The following is a 20,754-nucleotide window of genomic DNA, read 5'->3' on the forward strand; positions in this document are numbered from 1 at the left end:
GTTCTCTGGTTGCCCAAGGGGTCCAGATTACCCATCTGTGACATTTGATGAGCAAAGATTCAGAGACCGTTAAAATCGGGGTGTGAGTTTCTGTTTTTAGCAACCTTTCAGTGAGAACCTTCTTTCACTTCCTTTGTATCTTTGGTAATTTTAAGCATGCATCTTACATCCTATATTTCTTGACTTCTCTAAAGTCTTCCAAGAACTTGATTCCTTCTTGCTGTGGATGAGACCAGTTTATGCTTTCAGAGAAGTTTAGGAGCATATCCTCTTATGTAATGATTGCTCCCATGAAGAAATTTACTACTCATATCTTTAGACACTGTTCTCCAACTAGATTCCTTCACACATGTTTATTGAGCACCTACTAATTTCCAGGTTGGTTTGGGCACCAGAAGTGCAATCATGGACACTCTGACTGTCCCTGCCCATGCTGGGCAATGTTCTGTTGGTGGAGAAATAAATGCTCCCATATTTTCTAATAAATCCCATTTTTCTTGATTTATAGCCTAACAGTCAGGCTCCTCTTATAATTCTCTGGTTAAATTCAATATCAGAAAAGATTACCTTACAATTCTCCTGTGTTATCTTTCTCTTCATGAATCCTAGAGCCATGTCTGGCTGCAAACTTACAATGAATGATGTCCTTTGAGGCCAAGGGGAAAAGAATGAATATTAATGAGTGCCTGTAGTATGTGTTGTATTTATTAAACATCATCTCATTTAATCATCACAAAAGCATAAGGAAGTACAAGTTATCATCCTCATTTTCAAATGAAAGGCCTGAGAGAATTCCCTGCTGGTCCAGTGGTTAGAAATCTTCCCTTATACTGCTGGGTGCTGGGTTTGATCCCTAATTAGAGAATTAGGATCCCCCAAGCCACATGGCATAGTCAAAAAAAAAAAAAAAAAAAAAACCAAAACCCACCAGAAAAACAGGAAGTCAGAGCTTGAGAAAGGCAGATAGTTTGAAAGTAGATACCAGGTACAGTGTAGAGGACCCGCTTTGCATAAGAAGGAAATCATTCACCTGGAGCCATAGCCTCAGGGAAATCCTAGGGAGCAGCCAGAATTTCCCTAGGCCTTGAAGGTGGGTCAGAACAGTGACTGAATCATAGCACACAGTTCTGTGCTCTCAACTTAAAAAATAGTCACAACCTAAAAATTGAGAGTTGCGTTTCATTTGGCGGGAATTTTTAGGAGTTCAAGCCTGGGAGACAGCATCTCAAGTGATCCTGAGAGAACTGGTCCATGGAGTTAAGGGATGGAGCCAGATTACATAGAAGGTTTGCAACAAAAGGCAGGTAGTCTGAGCATCAGAAGATCATAGCTAATTAAAGAAAATCAGGTATACCAAACCGAGGAACTTAGTGCTTGTCTGTGTGTGGAAAGATGCAAGAGTCTGGGCTCACTAAAATCATTCCTCTCATAGGCATCTCAGCTGTCCTGGGCCAGGATCCTGTGTTTTTCACGTCCCGAGCTCCGTGGGGCTCACCGTAGGGAGTGGCTGCAGTCTGGTGGCTGCTAGATCACAAACATTCTTCCTCTTCCTGAGTGACCTTAGAGCTCACCAGTTCACAAAGGAGGGCTGCCATCACTGATGACTGTGACACCCTTGTCTGCTGATGAGGCATGAAATACTCCATTTCTCAGTGCACTCCCACTCCCCCAAACTCTTCATGTAGAATCAGGAGGCAACCCCATTGCTTGCATTTCTACCTTTGGAATTTATTCCTTGAGTCCTAAATGCTTTCAGTCTTCAAACATTCCCTATTGACCGAGAGGCAGATTCTGTGTTCATGGGACAATTAAGTCATGGAGGGAGGAGGCTGAGTTGATGGGGAGATAGAGAGATTCCAGAGGCAAACTTTTGCTATCTCCCAAAGTTGAAGTGTTGATCTTCATGCTACCAGTGTGAAGGATGTGAGGAAATTTGCCTTTGGAATCTCTCTCCTCAGTTACAGAGCTGGAATTTGAAGCCTGAAGATCTCAAGTTATAGAAGTAAGATCTGAGTCTGTATGATACAGAGAACAAACATCAAAACATCATGATGTTATAAACTTTTCCTTTCTAAACGTGAAATCTCTACACCAGATCTCTAGGGAGCTAGATTCAGCTTACAGAGTATTCTATTCTAGCAAAAGAATTTTATTTATCTAAATTCTTAAATTTAGTTTTTTAAAAAAAGATTATTTTACCTCTAAAGAATATGAGGAAAGTATTATAGTGAAAGTTCAGAACTCCTTAAAAATTCATTTTTAAGTTATTTCAATATTTTAGGTGCTTATTATTTCTCATATAATGGCTTATTTTACAAGGTGGATGGAAGTTGGAGCTTATTTATTTTAAAGAAATGTACTCTGAATTGTCTGAGTGAGGGATGACTCTGATGTCAATTGACCCATGGATGGGTTAGATATGAATGACCCATTCTTGGTCCTAGAATAAGGTCATATTTATTTTTGAGAAAAATCAAAGGATGATATCAACTGTGAGTCACACAAAGAATTTCGTATTCACAGAGCCTGGCCTAAGGGCTATATAAAGAGACACATTTAAGGAACTTGCATTGGAAAGGAACAGGGTAAATTGGGTTAAGCTGTTCAGAAGAAGTGTAGAATGAAGTTTCTTCTGTTGATACTAGCTCTGCAGGTCATTGCTTCTGGAGCTGCCCCACTGACTAACTATCCAAGCCCTGAAGAAAATGAAGTGGCATTCGCTCAAGTAAGAATTGGCACTATAGAATTTATCTAGACTGATTTTTGTCTTTAAGATTTATTTCACTGACCTGTTTTATTCTGAAAGTACTAGTTGAAAACTGTTTTAGGGAGCTATTGGATTTTAGCACTGTTTTGTTGTTTTCTTATTTTTATTTATTTATTGCTGAAGAGGAATGTAAGAAAAAAGTGTCTGGGAAGAAAAAAATTTCCTCTACTTTTCTAGATTCTTCTGGCTGGTCTAAAAATTAAATTGATATGAGACAGAATTAATAAGAAAAAATCAAACAAAAGTTTCATAACATCCATATATGTAAGAGATTCAGAAAAACTGAGTAACTCTCCAAAATGGCCAAAACCCTTGCCTTAAAAAGGCATCAGTGTGCAGCTGAGTTGTAAATACAGAGCTCTGACAGAAATCTTTCTACATAAAATGATGTGTCAATAAATGTATTTTTTCCAGAGATATTTGGCAAACTTTTATGGCCTCGAGATGGAAACAACTCCAATGACAAAAATGAAAGTCAACAGGAACATCATGGAGAATAAAATTCAGGAAATGCAGCAATTCTTTGGGCTAAAAGTGACTGGGCAACTGGACACATCTACTCTGGATATGATGCACAGACCTCGATGTGGAGTGCCGGATGTTGAAAATTTCCAAGTATTTCCAGGGAGGCCGGTCTGGAAGAAACGTCTTATCACCTACAGGTAACATCATAGCCAAGTATTTTTCTACTTTCCCCTAGGTCTGTGTTCTAGAAACTTGAGCCACTTAGATAGAACTCTAAATCTGGATGTAGATAGTAAGCATCCCTCAATTATTAACACTATCCCTGTGTTGAAATAGTGTCTCTAGAAGGGAAAACCATTCCCTCAATGGAATTGTTGGGCTTGCAAGTCCAGAACAGAGTAGGAAAGCCATAAATAAAAGAAGAATGGAGCTGGATCTAAAAAGAGGCAAGAGAAAGCTTTATAGACTATTTAGATGGATAAATGAAGAAGTCTGGGAGCAAGGGTAAAAAACATAAGCCTCTACAAATGTAAATCCTTCATAATGGTGACCTGTAAATCATAAATGAGTAGAAATCAAGTTAGATTCTGTTTAAGGAGTAAGGTGCCCAAGGATAAATATTTCTGTAGATGAAGCAGGTTTTTCTCATCTGGACTACTGATCTATGGAACGATTCATTTTTTTTTTTTTTTTGCAAGATAGTATTTTATTTCATTATTATTATTATTATTTTTTTTGCAATGGTTCTCAAATTTTGCAGTGCTGCTTCTTTTTTTTTTCCCAATTATTTTTATTAGTTGGAGGCTAATTACTTTACAATATTGTAGTGGTTTCTGCCATACATTGACATGAATCAGCCATGGATCTGCATGTGTTCCCCATCCTGAACCCCCCTCCCACCTCCCTCCCCATCCCATCCCTCTGGGTCATCCCAGTGCACCAGCCCTGAGCACTTGTCTCATGCATCCAACCTGGACTGGTGATCTGGTTCACACTTGATAATATACATGTTTCAATGCTGTTCTCTCAGATCATCCCACCCTCGCCTTCTCCCATAGAGTCCAAAAGTCTGTTCTATACATCTGTGTCTCTTTTTCTGTCTTGCATATAGGGTTAGGAACGATTCATTCTTGAATGATGCTAGCAGAAATGAAGTATTGTAATAAAACAAAATTAACACATGATTTCCATGTATTTTCCTCTTTTGTTGTGCTGGTAAAGAATCAACAATTACACCCCTGACTTGAGGCCTGAGGATGTTGACGATGCCTTCCAGAAAGCTTTTCAAGTATGGAGTGATGTGACCCCCCTGAAATTCAGAAAGATTCATGAAAACGAGGCTGACATCATGATACAATTTGCATTTCGAGGTAGAGAACTTGAACTTACGTCATCTGTCTCATTTGGCGTGACCCAGGTGGCACAGTAGTAAAGAATATTCTTGCCAATGCAGGGGTTGCAAGAAATGAGAGTACAATCCCTGGGTCAGGATGATCTCCTGGAGTAGGAAATGGCAACCCTCTCCAGTATTCTTGCCTGGAAAATTCCATAGACAGAGGAGCCTGGCAGGCTACAGTCCATGGGGCCACAAAGAGTCAGACATGACTGAGCATACACTCACACATACACACAAAACATATGTAGATAGACTAATTTTATTTTTCTTTTTTTAAAAATAAGAACATAGAGACGCCTATCCTTTTGATGGCCCATGGGGAATCCTAGCCCATGCTTTTGCACCTGGAGCTGGTCTTGGAGGAGATGCGCATTTTGATGAGGCTGAAACCTGGACTAAATCACGCAAAGGTAGGCTCCCCAAACCCTCAAAGAATTAAAAAATCCTAACAAATTCCAAGTTATATCCTGTTTTTGAAAGGCCACATTCTGAAAAAGGATTATAAGGACAAGGAAACTTTTCTGATTAAAATTTTGACACTGAATAAAATTCTAACACTGTTTCCACTTCACCCTCTATAAATGGAGTATATTGGACTAGATTATTTTAAAGTTCATTTCCAAGAATCTATGAAGATAAACTAGTTTATTAGTATACACTCAGGAACCTTAAGAACCATAGTATGGAAAGAAAAAAGCCATTATTTAGGGGGTCAGTTTTTGGTAGTGCAACCCATAAACTCGAACAAATACAGATACTAATGCTGTGTATGCCAATAATCCTAGAACAGGGTGATCATTTGCATGATTCATTATATGCCAACAATTTCCTAAATTCATAGTGGCATAAAAAGATAAAGTTATAGAGGATTTAGAGATCTCTATAAAGAAACACAAGGTTATGTGATCAGGTAGTCTCTTGTGGTTTTGGGATAAAAATTTCAAAATGCCCCATTGATCATTTAATACCTTGTGTGTACTTACAGAGGGGATAAAACTCATCATCCATCCCAGACAGTTGGGGGAAGAGGGTAACGAGCATCCCCTGTTATTTGGAGAAGTCACTATCCACTGGAAAATTCAAGGCATCACATCAGAGGCCTTCCTAATATTTCTTTTGGAAATTCTAGACTATATGACTGACCATATGTGGAAAGGAAATAGAGAGAAATTCATCAAGAATGTGCTCTACTCAGCACCATCATCTCCACCCCCAGTTGATATTGTTTGCATTGATGGCAATATTTTTATAGACCAGAAAGGCTATTTGTTTTAGTTTGACACATGGCCTAAGGCTTATGAAACCTTTGATTGAGAAGAGAATTTTTTTTTATTGTCAAAAGACAAATGATTAGGTCCTGGCTGAGCCTCAAATATTCAGTAAACATGTTAAATTTGTGCAAATTTTATCCAAAGGCATTTGGGGTTTGTAATCTTTTCATCTGACAGGAGAAACGTGCTGATTAGCCTGGAGGATTTTTAAAATTCTAAAGAAACTTAGGAAAGTCATTTAACACAGACCTTTACAGATAGAGAAAAGAAAAGGTTAGAGGCTACCTTGTGGAAAATGCTGGGACCAGACCATTTATTTCCTAGGTCTTATCTTAGCAAAATGTATACTTTCTATTTGTCCATGTTGCCTTATTTTAATTTGCTTAATTCTAAGCTTTCAAAAGACTGAATTATTTATGAAAATTCTAATGTGAAATCCTTATTCTCGACTAATTTTGACACAGTAAATTCTTTTTCTTTTTGGCATGGTAAATTAATTGAATGATTCCCATAGTCTTCACTGAGTTTCTATTAGGGAGTTAGGTGATGGGGGTGCTTAGATTCAGAAATGAAAAGAGCACAGTCTTGCCACTGAGAAATACACAATCTAAAAGGAAACAGAACATAAACAAAAGTCCATTATTTTGAGATGAGAACCAATGGTGATCTTTTGTACAAAGTAGTACAGGAATTGAGAGTAAGATAAATTCAGGCTTACGCCAAATCGTAAAAGGTTTTGTTCACTCTTCCTAGTCTTATGCAGAGTGGAGAGAATTAGTCTTTGCTTCTTCTTTCTCATTGTTTGGTAGACGTGGAAGCATCTCTGAATTAGTTACTGGACCCGTGTGTTACAGAGAGGGCTTGGAGGATCTGTATTCGTAGAGACCCCCTCAGAGAGGTGTGAACTCTTTGTTCATCTTGGGTTCTAGAGAGTATTTCAAGATCAGGCTCTGTAGCTAAATGGTGTGTGACCCTGGGAAGTCAGTTCTGAGCTTCCTTTTGCTATAGAGAAAGAAAGAACCAAATGAAAGCATTAGACTATAATGAAGATTTTAAAAAAAATCAGGAATTTTCAAATCTGAGAATTAGGAAATCTGAGAGAAAGGGCACACCCTTGTCTCTTACCTACAAAGGTACAGCCTCTGGGACATACAGGAAAAAAAAAATAACAGTTACAACTATAATGTGGTAGTGTAAATATGCCTAAAGTGTAAATACAGTCTCTCTGATTTCATTTGGAATCATGTTTAGGAGAAGGGTGATCCAAGAAATTTTTAGAGCCAAGAAATTTGGCTGTGAATTTTGGCTCAGGCACTTAATTTGTCATTTAATCTTGCTGATACTATATCCTCATCTGAAAATAGAGAACAAGATGACTTCCTTTTGGTTTGACTTCCTTTTGGTTGTATAAGGATTAGATATAATGTGGTGTTTTTCTCAGTGACTCACCTGGAACTTAATACTGATTTAGACTTGAGTTTTGTAATGGAAGGTTACCAAAGACTTTTCTATATCCAGTGAAGCCTGATTAAGGGAAAAGCAGAACAAGGTCTTGTGAGTTGAGAATTACTTAGGAGCAATGAACACAGCTGTGAGTCATTCTGGAAGTTTTGACAATGGAACATATTTCACTTGTCTGAGAGTGCAGTGGTCCTTAACCAGAGGCGTGCACTGCCATGCGTAAAGTAGACAGCTGGTGGGAACTGCTCTATAGAACAGGCAGCTCAGCTTGGTGCTCTGTGGTGACCGAGATGGCTGGGATGAGGGGGTGGGAAGGAGGTCCCAGAGGGAAGGGGACATATGCATGCATATAGCTGGCTCACTTCACTGTACTGCAGAAACTAACACAACATTTTAAAGCAACTATTTCCCTGGTAGCTCAGATGGTAAAGAGTCTGCCTGCAATGTGGGAGATCTGGGTTCAATCCCTGGGTGGGGAAGATCCCCGGGAGAAGGAAATGGCAACCCTCTCCAGTATGCTGGCCTGGAGAATCCCATGGATAGAGGAGCCTGACAGGTTACAGTCCATGGGGTTGCAAAGAGTCGGACACGACTGAGCAACTTCACTTTTATTTTATACCCCAATAAAAAGAAAAGAAAAAAAAAATCTGGAAACATTTTTTTTGGTTGTCAGAACTAGAGGGTAGTGGTGCTACTTGAATTCAACGGTAAAACGAGAGATTTATAAAGATCCGTAATGCACAAGACAACCCTGATAGCAAAGAGGGATTTGTCCACAGTGCCAAGGCTGAAAAAGCTTGCTTATGAAGGAGGAAAATGAGGTATTTCTAAAAGTTTCCCTTTTCACTGTCAGAGTGGTTGTGTTATTGTTCTATAGATGCCAATAGATTTCACTGGTTCTCTCTTAGGCCCAAACTTGTTCCTAGTTGCTGTTCATGAGATTGGCCATTCCTTGGGTCTTGGCCATTCCAGCGATACAAGTGCCATAATGTTTCCCAGCTACAGAGATATTGACTACAAGATATTTCGCCTCTCTGCTGATGACATACATGGCATTCAGTCTCTCTATGGTGAGTTGAATTTCTTCACCATTTTGCCAAATAAAGATACTCATTCTAATGAATAATCTCATACTATCTGCATTTGGATAAACATTAACATTTATCTTCTCTTTGAACCCCATGAAAATTCTGTGAGGTAGGCAACACAGATATTATCTTCATTTTATGGATGAGTACAAGGGGACCTAGTTTGTTATGCCTGAGCCAGAGGCAAAACCTGAGTCTTCTGGTCTGAAATCTGTTTTTCCTATCCACCATACCATTGTCTTTTGAAGAAGGCACATAGAGAAATAATCTAACCAGAACAGGAGAACAGAGTGATCAGAGTTTTATTCTCCACAATGTTGCAACTACATGGCAGGGGAAAAATATTTATTGTATGCTTCCTGTGAATGTTACAGAAAACATAAATTGCTTTTTAAGTATTCTTCATCAAGAACATTGAATGTTTTAGAGTGTTCCTTCATCTTAAAAATAAAAGGCACTTTTTTTTTCTGATGCTTCTTGAAATGTATTTTCAGGACGTCCAGAAAAACACCATATTCCGTCAAATCCTGGCAGTACAAACCCAGCTGCTTGTGACCCCAATATGAGTTTTGATGCTGTTACTACTGTGGGAGATAAAATTTTTTTCTTTAAAGACAGGTAAGATCATTTTCATATCTAACAAATATTAAAGGCTGATCCCTCAGATTTTTGTGTGTGTGAGAGAGGATGGTGAAAAATGATTTAAAAAATGAAGTAGATAAAATCTGTTAGTAGGAACTTGGACTTGATTCTGAAGGCAATGGAGAGATCTTGAAGATCTTGAAGCAGGAGAGCAGTGTGATTATATTTGTTTTAACTAGAAAACTGAACTGTAAAAAAATGGATCTGTGGCAAGAATCTGGGTTGGGGATAGATAAGACAGGTAGCAAGGATGCCAGACTATTTTATCATACTGATAGATTTAAATTAAGACGGTCAAATCTGGACTTAAAGCTGTGACAGGGTACCAGACTCGATTCTTGATTATAAAAAAGAGAATTCCAGGATGACGTATGGTTTTTGTCTTAGAACATATATTGAACCAGATATTGGATGTGTGGGTCAGTGGAGAAAATTGGTATTTGATATAGATCAAACAAATATTCCCCATTATTGAGATTATGGAACTGAGATACTTGAAGTTGAGTTGACTTCCTTTAGGTTACAGAACTGCCGCCTGGGTTGTGAGCTCAGACTAGAACCTAGATACCTTGGTTCCAAGCACCATGTATTTCCATATGCCAGTCTGCCTGTTAAGATCATTGCTAGTACTGGAGGTGATTAAAATCCTCTGCGTGTGGTTCTCCTGCACAAATGCCCATGGAACAGAATGGGAAGCTCCTGGAAAGAAACATGAAGTTCTTCCACAGGTCCTTCCCTTTTCATGATTCTTCAGTCTACGGTGATTTTTTAACGTGTTAAATGTTTCTTGTCAGGTTCTTCTGGTGGAAGCTTGCTGAGAGTCCAAAAAGCAGCATTAGTTTAATTTCTTCTTTAGGTCCAAACCTACCATCTCACATTGAAGCTGCTTATGAAGTTGCAGACAGAAGCCACGTTTTCCTTTTTAAAGGTAATTCCAATGTTTAGTTTTGCTATTGCGTCTACTTCTAAGGAAGAGAACAAATAAGGAAATAGTACTACTTTTAAAGAAGTTTTTAAAAAGCACTCCAGATTTTTATTATTGGGGGCTCTGAAGTATAGCCCCAAAGAGGGTAAATATACTTAGGTAATATGTAAAGCTTATTGCAAAATTCTGTAAAATATAAGATGATAACACTTTGGAAAAAAAAAATACAGAGCCATAGAAGGTAAACCATGTTTAAGAACAGGAGTAACATATCCTGAATCTATGAAATAAGAATGATGTTGCTTCTGCTGAGTCAGTATTTCTATTACTCTTTCTGTATGATTCCAATGTACCCATTCTGTTTGTCTTTACAGATGACAAGTACTGGTTAATGAACAATTTGAAACCACAGTTAAACTATCCCAAGAGCATACATTCTTTGGGCTTCCCCTCCTCAGTGAAAAAAATTGATGCAGCTGTTTTTAACCCACTTTTCTATAAGACCTACTTCTTTGTAGGTAACAAGTTTTGGAGGTGAGCTTTCATGGTTGATAATTTGACCCCTAAGATTTGTGAAACAGTCAGGGAATGGGATTTTTCAGAAGACAGCTTTTCTATCTAAATTTAAAAAGGCCCTTGATTTTCCTGGAAGAGGGATCAAGATAATATAACACTGGAACAGTTGTTTTCAACCTAATTCTTTTCTCTGTACTGTTGATTTATGATAGGAGATAGCAATGCATGTTTTAAAAGGAGCACTTTAAATAAAATGTCACGTTACTAATCACAGTAGAAATGAATTGAAGAAGAGTGGTGTGGATGTATGAGACCTAGTATTTGCAGTCAGTTTGCAGGGCGTATGCATTTTCGGATTCCTTTCTAGAACTGTTGGATCCCAAGGAGACAGAATGAGGGAACCATGCTCTGAGGGACAGCAGATTGTTCAAAGTCATTAACTGGAAATTAGAGAGTCAGGCGCTAGCACTGGCAGAAGCATTCTGGCAGAGCGGGGAGAGTGCTTGATTGGAAGTCAAGAAGCCTAGGGTTTGAGTCCTATAGAAACTTGGAGTAAATCTGTGAACAGTTTAGGTCCTTGGTTTTCCAATGGGTACAGTTTAAACTGTTCCAGAAGAGAATAAGGCAGGTTTTGTGATTCATAACCATGAAATATCAAGCTTAATGTCATGAAATCCATATTTTGATGTAGTTTCTGCTGGTTATTTCTTTGCTCAGGTATGACGAGAGGAGACAATTCATGGACCCTGGTTATCCCAAGTTGATTACTACATACTTCCCAGGAATTGGCCCGAAAATTGATGCAGTCTTCTATTGCAACAGTAAGTGGACTGGGAAACCATGAACATAGTGGAAACCCCTTATTAAAATACTGGATTATAGAGTCTTCCAGATCAGAAAAAAAGGGCTCCAAATTGGAAGAGAAAGAACTCTGCAGTTCTCTAAAGGGCCACTGAGAGAAAATCTACAATTTTTTTGGCTCAGAATAGGTGGGCCAGAAGAAAGAGTGAGGTGGCATCAAAGATGGATTTATACTAGGGTTGTCTATCAGACAGAGAGCAGATAATTCTTGCCACTTTTATATGTCTGAGTCTCTGGGATTTCCATCACATCAAGTTGCACAGTATATGTAAGCGAGCGGATAGCAGTCAAGGCAAGCAGGAGTCTTTTATACATTGTTATGTCCTGAGTTCTTTAACTTCCTTTCAGTCCCTTCCACCCTTCATGGGTTCTCATGGACTGAGTCTCAGGGTGGGATGAAAGAAGCCTAAATTTATTTGAATTTGTGTTTATGAATGTCTTCCAGCAAGGTCAGGCTAAGCAAGATATCTTTGGGTCAAGATATTTTGGGTTGTATTCCTATCCCCATGTTTTATTTATTTTCCCCATCAAAGCTTCTATGTACCCTACCTGAGTCCACTCTCCTCTCTTCCATTCTGAATTCTCCACCTGGAGTGTGAATTTTCAAAAACATTTGCATTTTTAAGAGTCAGTCTTAAAGATCAAACAACCTTCTCATTAAAGATATTTATGGTGAAAATACTAGTAATAGGTAGATATCTGGGGGCAGGATATCTAACTGAGGAATCCAACTTTATAATCTTGAATCTGATCTTATCTAATCTAGGTCATCTTTTTTTTTTCCAAAGAATACAATCAGAGAATTAAAATACTTCTTTTTTTTTTTTTTTTCATTTTTAGGACACTACTATTTCTTCCAAGGATCTAAAGTACTTAAATATCATGTCCTAGCCCAACGTGTCATTGAAAGCCTGAAAAGCAGTAGGGAGCTGGGTTGTTAGTAATGATATAATTAATGGTGTTTGTCAGTTCACTTCAGTTTAAAAAGTATTACGTACTTGATATGTGCCCAGTACCATGATATATATGTTATCATAAGGTAAAACCTATGGACCATAGATAAATGACTATATAGGCAAGTGATTATATAATATACATAAAATTCTTTGATTTTGAAAATGCTCATTGCCAGTTTTTATTGAACTCTTCCACTGAGTTTGAAGAGACACCTTCAAAGGCCAGAAGACTGTCTTGGTTCCTAATATCCTTGAACTGACCAATTTTAATTATTTCTTTGGCTTAGCTAAGTCAAGGGATGATTAGTCTCTGTAACCACTGTATGTTTCAGCAAGGGTATTATTTTAATTACTTGGGGGTAAAGGCAGATGGAGAAGAGGGCAACAGAAGATGAGATAGTTGGATGCATCAGTGATTCAGTGGGCATGTATTGGGTAAACCCTGGGAGGTGGTGAGCGGCAGGGAAACCTGATGTGCTGCAGTCCATGGCGTCGCCAAGAGCTGGAATCAGCTTGGTGACTGAACAGCAACAACAAAAGCAGACTATACTTAGAACTGTTAAAATGACAATGAATGAAAGTAATATATAAATAAATCATATACTTATGGTGATAATATAATTTTATTCCATTGTCTGTGTTGATTTTTCTGTTATCTTTTATAATATATGTATTGCTCAAATAAAAACTTGAAAGAAAGTATTTGGTTTTTAAGAATTTTTTTCTTGAAAAACAGAATATGTGTTTTGAAAATAATTTTGGACTTGCTATTAAATAATACTTGGACTTCCCTAGTGGTTCAGACAGTAAAGCGTCTGCCTGCAATGTGGGAGACCTGGGTTCAATCCCTGGGTAGGGAAGATCCTCTGGAGAAGGAAATGGCAACCCACTCCAGTACTCTTGCCTGGAGAATCCCATGGATGGAGTAGCCTGGTGGGCTACAGTCCACAGGGTGGCAAAGAGTCAGACACGACTGAGTGACTTCACTTTCACTTTCTTTCTTTTCACTTTCAGTATTAAATACAATGTCTATTACTGCACAAAGGGGTGAAAAAGAGATAAGGCAACCAGAAACAGGAAAAAGTTATATTTGTTTTGGTCACTTGCCTAAAGCCACCTGAATCCTTGGTCTCAAATCGAGACAGCATGCTCCAGACTACAAACAACCCCAAGGAGCATCTCCAGTGTATGACCGCAAGCCTGGAGAGAAGAAGGAAGGAAATGGGAACTTCCCATTTCAGTAAACTTCTCATCACAGCTCACGTTGGGTTTCTCCACTGCTTTAACACACATTCTCTCTCTCTGGATTGTACATATGTTAAAATTCTAACTAATAACTCATAGGTTTGTGGAATGCTCGTAGTTTTCTATGTATTTTCACACCATTGTTGCTTGATATACTCAAGATCTAAGAAATGGTCAAGCCTATTTCAACTCAGGAGGAGGTCTTACAAATAGCTGAGAAAAGAAGGGAAGCTAAAGGCAAAGGAGAAAAGGAAAGATATACCTATTTGAATGCGGAGTTCCAAAGAATAGCAAGGAGAGATAAAAAAGGCTTCTTCAGTGATCAATGCAAAGAAATAGAGGAAAACAATAGAATGGGAAAGACTAGAGATCTCTTCAAGAAGATTAGATATACTAAGGGAACATTTCATGCAAAGATGGGCACAATAAAGGACAGAAATGGTATGGACCCAACAGAAGCAGAAGATATTAAGAAGAGGTGGCAAGAATACACAGAAGAACTATACAAAAAAGATCATCATGACCCAGATAACCACGATGGTGTGATCACTCACCTTGAGCCGGATACCTTGGAGTGTGAAGTCAGGTGGGCCTTAGGAAGCATCACTATGAACAAAGCTAGAGGAGGTGATAGATTTCCAGCTGAGCTATTTCAAATCCTAAAAAAATGATGCTGTTAAAGTCCTGCACTCAATATGCCAGCACATTTGGAAAGCACAGCAGTGGCCGTAGGACTGGAAAGGATTTCTTTTCATTCCAATCCCAAAGAAGGAAAAGGCCAAAGAATGTTGAAACCACCACAAAACTGCACTCATTTCACACCCTAGCAAAGTAATGCCTCAAATTCTCCAAGTGAGGCCTCAACAGAATGTGAACCGTAAACTTCCAAATATTCAAGCTGGATTTAGCAAAGGCAGAGGAACCAGAGATCAAATTGCCAACATCCGTTGGATCATCACAAAACAAGAGTGTTCCAGAAAAACATCTACTTCTGCTTTATTGACTATGCCAAAGCCTTTGACTGTGTGGATCACAACAAACTGTGGAAAATTCTTCAGGAGATGGGAATACCAGACCACCTTACCTGCCTCCTGAGATATCTGTACGCAGGTCAAGAATCAACAGTTAGAACTGGACATGGAACAACAAACTGATTACAAATTGGGAAAGAAAAGAGTACATCAAGGATATATATTGTCACCCTGATTATTTAATTCTATGCAGAGTACATCATGCAAAATTCTGGGCTAGGTGAAGCACAAGTTGGAATCAAGATTGCTGGGAGAAATATCAATAACCTCAGATATGCAGATGACACCACCCTTATGGAAGAAAGAGAAGAACTAAAGTCTCTTAATGAAAGTGAAAAAGGAGAGTGAAAAAGTTTGCTTAAAACCCAACATTCAGAAAACTAAGATCATGGCATCCGGTCCCATCACTTCATGGCAAATAGATGGGGAAAGAGTGGAAACAGTGAAAGACTTATTTTTTTGGGCTCCAAAATCATTGCAGATGGTGACTGCAGCCATGAAATTAAAAGATATTTGCTCCTTGGAAGGAAAGTTATGATCAACCTAGCCAGCATATTAAAAAATAGAGACATTACTTTGCCAACAAAGGTCCATTTAGTTAAAGCTATGGGTTTTTCCAGTAGTCATGTATGAATGTGAGAGTTGGACTATAAAGAAAGCTGAGTGCCGAAGAATTGATGCTTTTCAATTGTGTTGTTGGATGAGACTCTTGAGAGTCCCGTGGACTGCAAGGAGATCCAACCAGTCCATTCTAAAGGAAATCAGTCCTGAATATTCATTGGAATGAGTGACGCTGAAGCTGAAACTCCAATACTTTGGCCACCTGATAGGAAGAACTGACTCATTGGAAAGTACCCTGATGTTGGGAAAAATTGAAGGCAGGAAGAGAAGGGGACGACAGAGGACGAGATGGTTGGATGGCATCACCGACTTGATGGACATGAGTTTGAGTAAACTTTGGGAGTTGGTGATGGACAGGGAAGCCTGGCGTGCTACAGTCCATGGGGTTGGAAAGAGTTGGACACGAACTGAACTGAATCTTTATACCCACATTACAAGCTATGTATCAGTATCCTGATCTCACAGATGAAAAAGTGAGGTTCAGAAAAGTTAAAATGTAAATAAATGAAAAAAAAAAGAAAAGTTAAAACGTTTGTTCAAATTCACATACACATTAGGTAGCAGAAATGATGCAGCTGTTGTTCAATCAAACCTATAAAACACATAGAGGCAAGAGTTTGTAGTGTCTTCAAATTAAATTCAATCTCTGCATTTCATTTGCTTTTTAACATCATCTTAGCCTGGACTTAACCCTTTCCAAAGTTTTTCTTTCTCAAATGTTCACATTCTTGAAAACTGAAACCTGGATCTGTCTCTTGTCCCAGCATATGTCTGGTGGTCTTCAATTTGGAGGTGCCTCTCATGAATTTCTTACCTTCTGACTTCCCTCTCCTCTTTCTAAGTCCAGTCTTTCCTGTCAATTATCTTCCACGTGTGCTGCCCAGTTAGGACAAATGTCTGCAAGCTGTGAGTATATTTTACTAGGATTCAAAAATCCTAAGTATTCTTACTCACAAAGGCTGGTCAATATTCCAATTCCAGAAAATTACCATCAAAAATCTTGCTAGCCATGAATTCGTAAGTGCTCATCAAAAAAACCATCTCTAAAGTTCTGACCATAAACACACAATTCAGTACCTTTGTGGCTCAAAACACATTTCATAATCTTTCCTTTCTTTGAAAATAATATTTTATGCAATTATAAAATGGGAACATTTTGTTCCAGGTCATGAATTTAGAGAGAAAGTGGAAAAACTTCTCAAACCCCAAACTTCACTTATATTCACATCTCCTTCAAGATATTTTCTTGTCAACTTGACTGCTCCAAAAAAAACTACAGATTCCAGGAGTAAGATTCTTGTTGCTGTTAATAATTTATTAACTATTTTATCTTGCCCCTAATTATTGAGCCAAAGAGTATCAGATCATGCTCCTTCTTAGTTGAAAGATTATCAGTCAATAGAATCAAAGTGGCAAAGCAGAAAGAGCTTAAGTTTGGGTGAAACTGTTTTTAGAATTGTAATATTCATTTACTGGCTCTGTGACACCAAACAAATTGTTTACTTTCTCTCTGCCCTTTTTTCTTCGTTCTTAAAATAGCAGTAGAAATGTCTATTTTACCCCTCCCAACCAGTGAGCTGACACCAGCCCAGAGGGCCCACAGACCCAGCCTGTGCAGCTAGCCCCAAAGAGACACGAGCCCACCTCCCAGCAGGCCCACACTCGCTGCACGAGAAGACCCAGCAGCCATCTGAGCCAGCCCTGCCCCCAGCGTGCCCACTGTCTCTGCCAGACCACAGCAGAAGGGGGCGCTTCCACAGCATGTGGCTCTGGTAACCAGAGGGGAGCACGTTGCTGAGCCCCGTGACTGCCACTTTTCCAAGATCTGGAAATGCAGCTGGCATATCTAATACAAATACAACACAAAAAATTAAGCAAAATGAGAGGGCAGAGGAAAACCTTCCAATCAAAGGAACAAGACCATATCTTTTTTAAAAAGTGAAGAGTGTATTACACACTCCAAGAAAAGTGATAGGCTTTAATTACCTAAAAGCATATAAAATATTGAAAGTTCAGAACCTTTATTCCTTTCTTCTAACGGTATAATTTTAATGGAGAGTAAGCTGGCACCCTACCACTAGCTCTGTAGATTTATGTGAGTTAGCCATGCTTTGGTACATTGCCAACTCTACTTTAGCTATTACCACAATACAGTTATACTCTGGCCTTCTTACATAATGTGATCCATCCAAAAATGTGTCAACATTTACAAATCATGACTCATCAGAAGATGAGCTGTCTCAGCCATGGCAAAGCATTGCCCAGGATCATTACATGGCTTTGTCAGGGCAATGAGTGTTACTGGTTACAGATATCTGACCTAAGCCACAGAATGTAACACTTATAAATTCCAGAATTTAAGTAAATAATATATGGATGACAAAAGAAAAAGTAATTCAGCCAAGTGTAAATACTCCAACTTCTCTTCTTTTACAGAGGTGCATAAGGCACAGAGTAGAGACAACTTTTTCAGTGAGAAACTGAACGGACAAACAGACAATGATTGAACTATACATAAAAACAGAACTTTGACCCATTATCTGTAGCAATCTGCCCAGGAAACCAATCCCTTTATATGCAATAAACAACCCAGGAAAGCAGCTTGTAAGTGCAGGAAGCTAGACTGATATCTCTAGTGACAATCTAGGAGGCTAAAAGGTAGCTTTTGTGACAATCCAAAATGTCCAACATTTGCTGAGAAACTGACAGCCTCTCTCATTTTGGTCTTGTTTCCAACTTGGATCAATCAGAAAAACTCAAATATGTACTTCCTAACCAATAGCACAGGAGGCCCACTTCTAGTTAGCCCAGCCTCAGTGTCCCCACATCAACACTTTCCAATCAGGACACATGTGAAAGCTTCCCTTTCCCCCACCATAATGTTTTCCATGTGTCTGTCTGCTTTGAGTTTGTCTGCCAAGACATGAATTTCAGTGGCTGACTTTGCTCTATAGCAAGAGCTGAATAAATAGCTGTTGCTTGGTCTCATTTAATCTTTGCTTTTTTCCATACTAGGAACAGACCTGTCAAGTCACAAAGAAAGGAACTGAATCAATCTTAACTGTGAGAAGTGAAAGTGATACTCATTCAGTTATGTCCGACTCTTTGCAACCCCATGGACTCTAGCATGCCAGACTCCTTCATCCATGGAATTCTCCAAGCAAGAGTACTGGAGTGAGTTGCTGTTTTCCTCTCCAGGGGAATCTCCTCAACCCAGGGATCAAACCTGAGTCTCCCGCATTGCAGGCAGATTCTTTACCATCTGAGCCAGGGGAGCCCTTAACTATAGACTAGTAATCTCAGTTCCTCCCATTTTACACGATTAATGGCACGCCACACCTTCTTCAAGAGATGGAAACTTCTTTAAGAGATGGGAATACCAGACCACCTTAACCTGCCTCCTGAGAATTCTGTACACAGGTCAAGAAACAACAGTTAGAACTGGACATGGAACAATGGACTGGTTCCAAATTGGGGAAGAAAGGAGTACATCAAGGCCGTATAGTGTCACCCTGTTTATTTAACTTATAGGCAGAGTACATCATGCAAAATGCCAGGCTGGATGAAGCACAAGCTGGAATCAAGATTGCTGAGAGAAATATCAATGATATCAGATACGCAGATGACACCACCCTTATGGCAGAAAGTGAAGAAGAACTAAAGAGTCTCTTAATGAAAGTGAAAAAGGAAAATGAAAAAGTTGGCTTAAAACTCAACATTCAGAAAACTAAGATCATGGCATCTGGTCTCATCACTTCATGGCAAATAGATGGGGAAACAGTGGAAACAGAGATTTTATTTTCTTGGGCTCCAAAATAACTGCAGATGGTGACTGCAGACTTGAAATTAAAAGACACTTGCTCCTTGGAAGAAAAGTGATGATCAACCTAGCCAGCATATTAAAAAGCATAGATATTACTTTGCCAACAAAGGTCCATCTAGTCAAAGCTATGGTTCTTCCAGCAGTCATGTATGGATGTGAGAATTGGACTATAAAGAAAGCTGAGCGCCGAAGAATTGATGCTTTTGAATTGTGTTGTTGGAGAAGACTCTTGAGAGTCCCTTGGACTGCAAGGAGATCCAACCAGTCAATTCTAAAGGAAATCAGTCCTGAATGTTCATTGGAATGAGTGACGCTGAAGCTGAAACTCCAATACTTTGGCCACCTGATGGGAAGAACTGACTCATTGGAAAAGACCCTGAGGCTGGGAAAGATTGAAGATGGGAGGAGAAGGAGACGACAGAGGATGAGATGGTTGGATGGCATCACCGACTCAATGGACATGAGTTTGAGTAAACTCTGGGAGTTGGTGATGGACAGGGAGGCCTGGTGTGCTGCAGTCCATGGGGTCATAAAGAGTCGGACATGACTGAGTGACTGAATGGAACTGATGCCTTCTTCTTATTTTTTTTATCCTTCCTGTCCCTTTTCTGTCTGTTTCATCTCTTTCCTCATATGGGACTTATATGTGCAGCCCTCTGGTTCTCCCAACGGCTCACTTAGATTATAATAGCCCGTATAGGCCAGTCAGCTTTACCTTCTTCTCCTGCTAGTCCTTCAGCAGCTCATCACTGCTACCAGATAAATCTCCTAGAAGCAGTGTTCTCACTTATCTGGCAGAAACATTATGTGGGAAAATTTTCAGTCTAAGAAGACAACTGGCCTCAGTCAAAATACCAGCAAGTTGCTTTGTGGATCTCAACAAACTAAGGGTTTCCCTGATAGCTCAGTTGGTAAAGAATCTGCCTGCAATTCAGGAGACCCATGTTCAATCCCTGGGTGGGAAGATCCCCTGGAGAAGGGAAAGGCTACCCACTCCAGTACTCTGGCCTGGAGAATTCCATGGACTGTATAGTTCATGGGGTCACAAAGAGTCGGACACGACTGGGCAACTTTCACTTTCAACAAACTAATAGTAAAGTTTGTATGGAGAGGCAGAAGATCCAGAATAGCCCACATAGTGTTGAAAGAGAAGAGTGAGCGACAGTAACCAAATCCGTGTGTTATGGGTACAAGAACAGATCAGTGGGAAAGAATAGAGAGCCCAAATATATCCACATAAGTGTGGTCAATAGATCTTTGACAAAAGATCAAGTAAACACAATGGAGCTGGGGTAGTATCTTCAACTAATGGTGCTGAGACAACTGAACACGCACATGGAAAAGAATGAATGGAGACAGTTTTACACTCTTCACGAAAATTAACTCAAAATGAATCAGAGGTCTAAATGTAAAACACAAGAATACATATAATTTGAAAATTGTACATATATATGTGTATATATAATATTTTTATAAAAAAATTGAAGACCCTGATTAGTAGCCAAAGAAGTAATGTTTCCAAGCTTTTTCTTTTCTCCACAATGAACTTTTATTTATTTATTTATTTTATTGGAGTAAATTGCTTTGGGACTCCCCTGGTGTCTCGGATGGGAAAGAATCTGCCTTCAGTGAAGGAGACCAGGTTCGATCCCTGGGTCAGGAGGATCCCCTGGGAAAGGGAATGGC

At 39.1% G+C, this 20,754-nt stretch overlaps 1 protein-coding gene across 1 annotated transcript; it reads left to right on the forward strand.

Moving 5' to 3' along the window:
• Positions 1 to 2,590: 2,590 nt before the first annotated feature.
• On the forward strand, positions 2,591 to 13,044 carry MMP12 (matrix metallopeptidase 12). The gene is made up of 10 exons (XM_043481859.1): positions 2,591 to 2,725; positions 3,182 to 3,429; positions 4,454 to 4,602; positions 4,913 to 5,038; positions 8,269 to 8,430; positions 8,943 to 9,066; positions 9,885 to 10,018; positions 10,390 to 10,549; positions 11,249 to 11,352; positions 12,233 to 13,044. The coding sequence occupies exons 1-10, from the start codon at positions 2,621 to 2,623 to the stop codon at positions 12,331 to 12,333; spliced, it is 1,413 nt and encodes a 470-aa protein (XP_043337794.1). The 5' UTR covers positions 2,591 to 2,620; the 3' UTR covers positions 12,334 to 13,044.
• The last annotated feature ends 7,710 nt before the right edge of the window (positions 13,045 to 20,754 follow it).

This window comes from Cervus canadensis, chromosome 11, assembly GCF_019320065.1.
Source record: "Cervus canadensis isolate Bull #8, Minnesota chromosome 11, ASM1932006v1, whole genome shotgun sequence".
Taxonomy (NCBI): domain Eukaryota; kingdom Metazoa; phylum Chordata; class Mammalia; order Artiodactyla; family Cervidae; genus Cervus; species Cervus canadensis.

Excerpts from the sequence above, each read along its gene's own strand:
- MMP12 (XM_043481859.1), top strand. The coding sequence starts at position 2,621 with ATGAAGTTTCTTCTGTTGATACTAGCTCTGCAGGTCATTGCTTCTGGA. Across the intron at positions 10,019-10,389 it reads CCACGTTTTCCTTTTTAAAG|ATGACAAGTACTGGTTAATG; the intron begins GTAATTCCAATG and ends TTGTCTTTACAG. Across the intron at positions 11,353-12,232 it reads TGCAGTCTTCTATTGCAACA|GACACTACTATTTCTTCCAA; the intron begins GTAAGTGGACTG and ends TTTCATTTTTAG.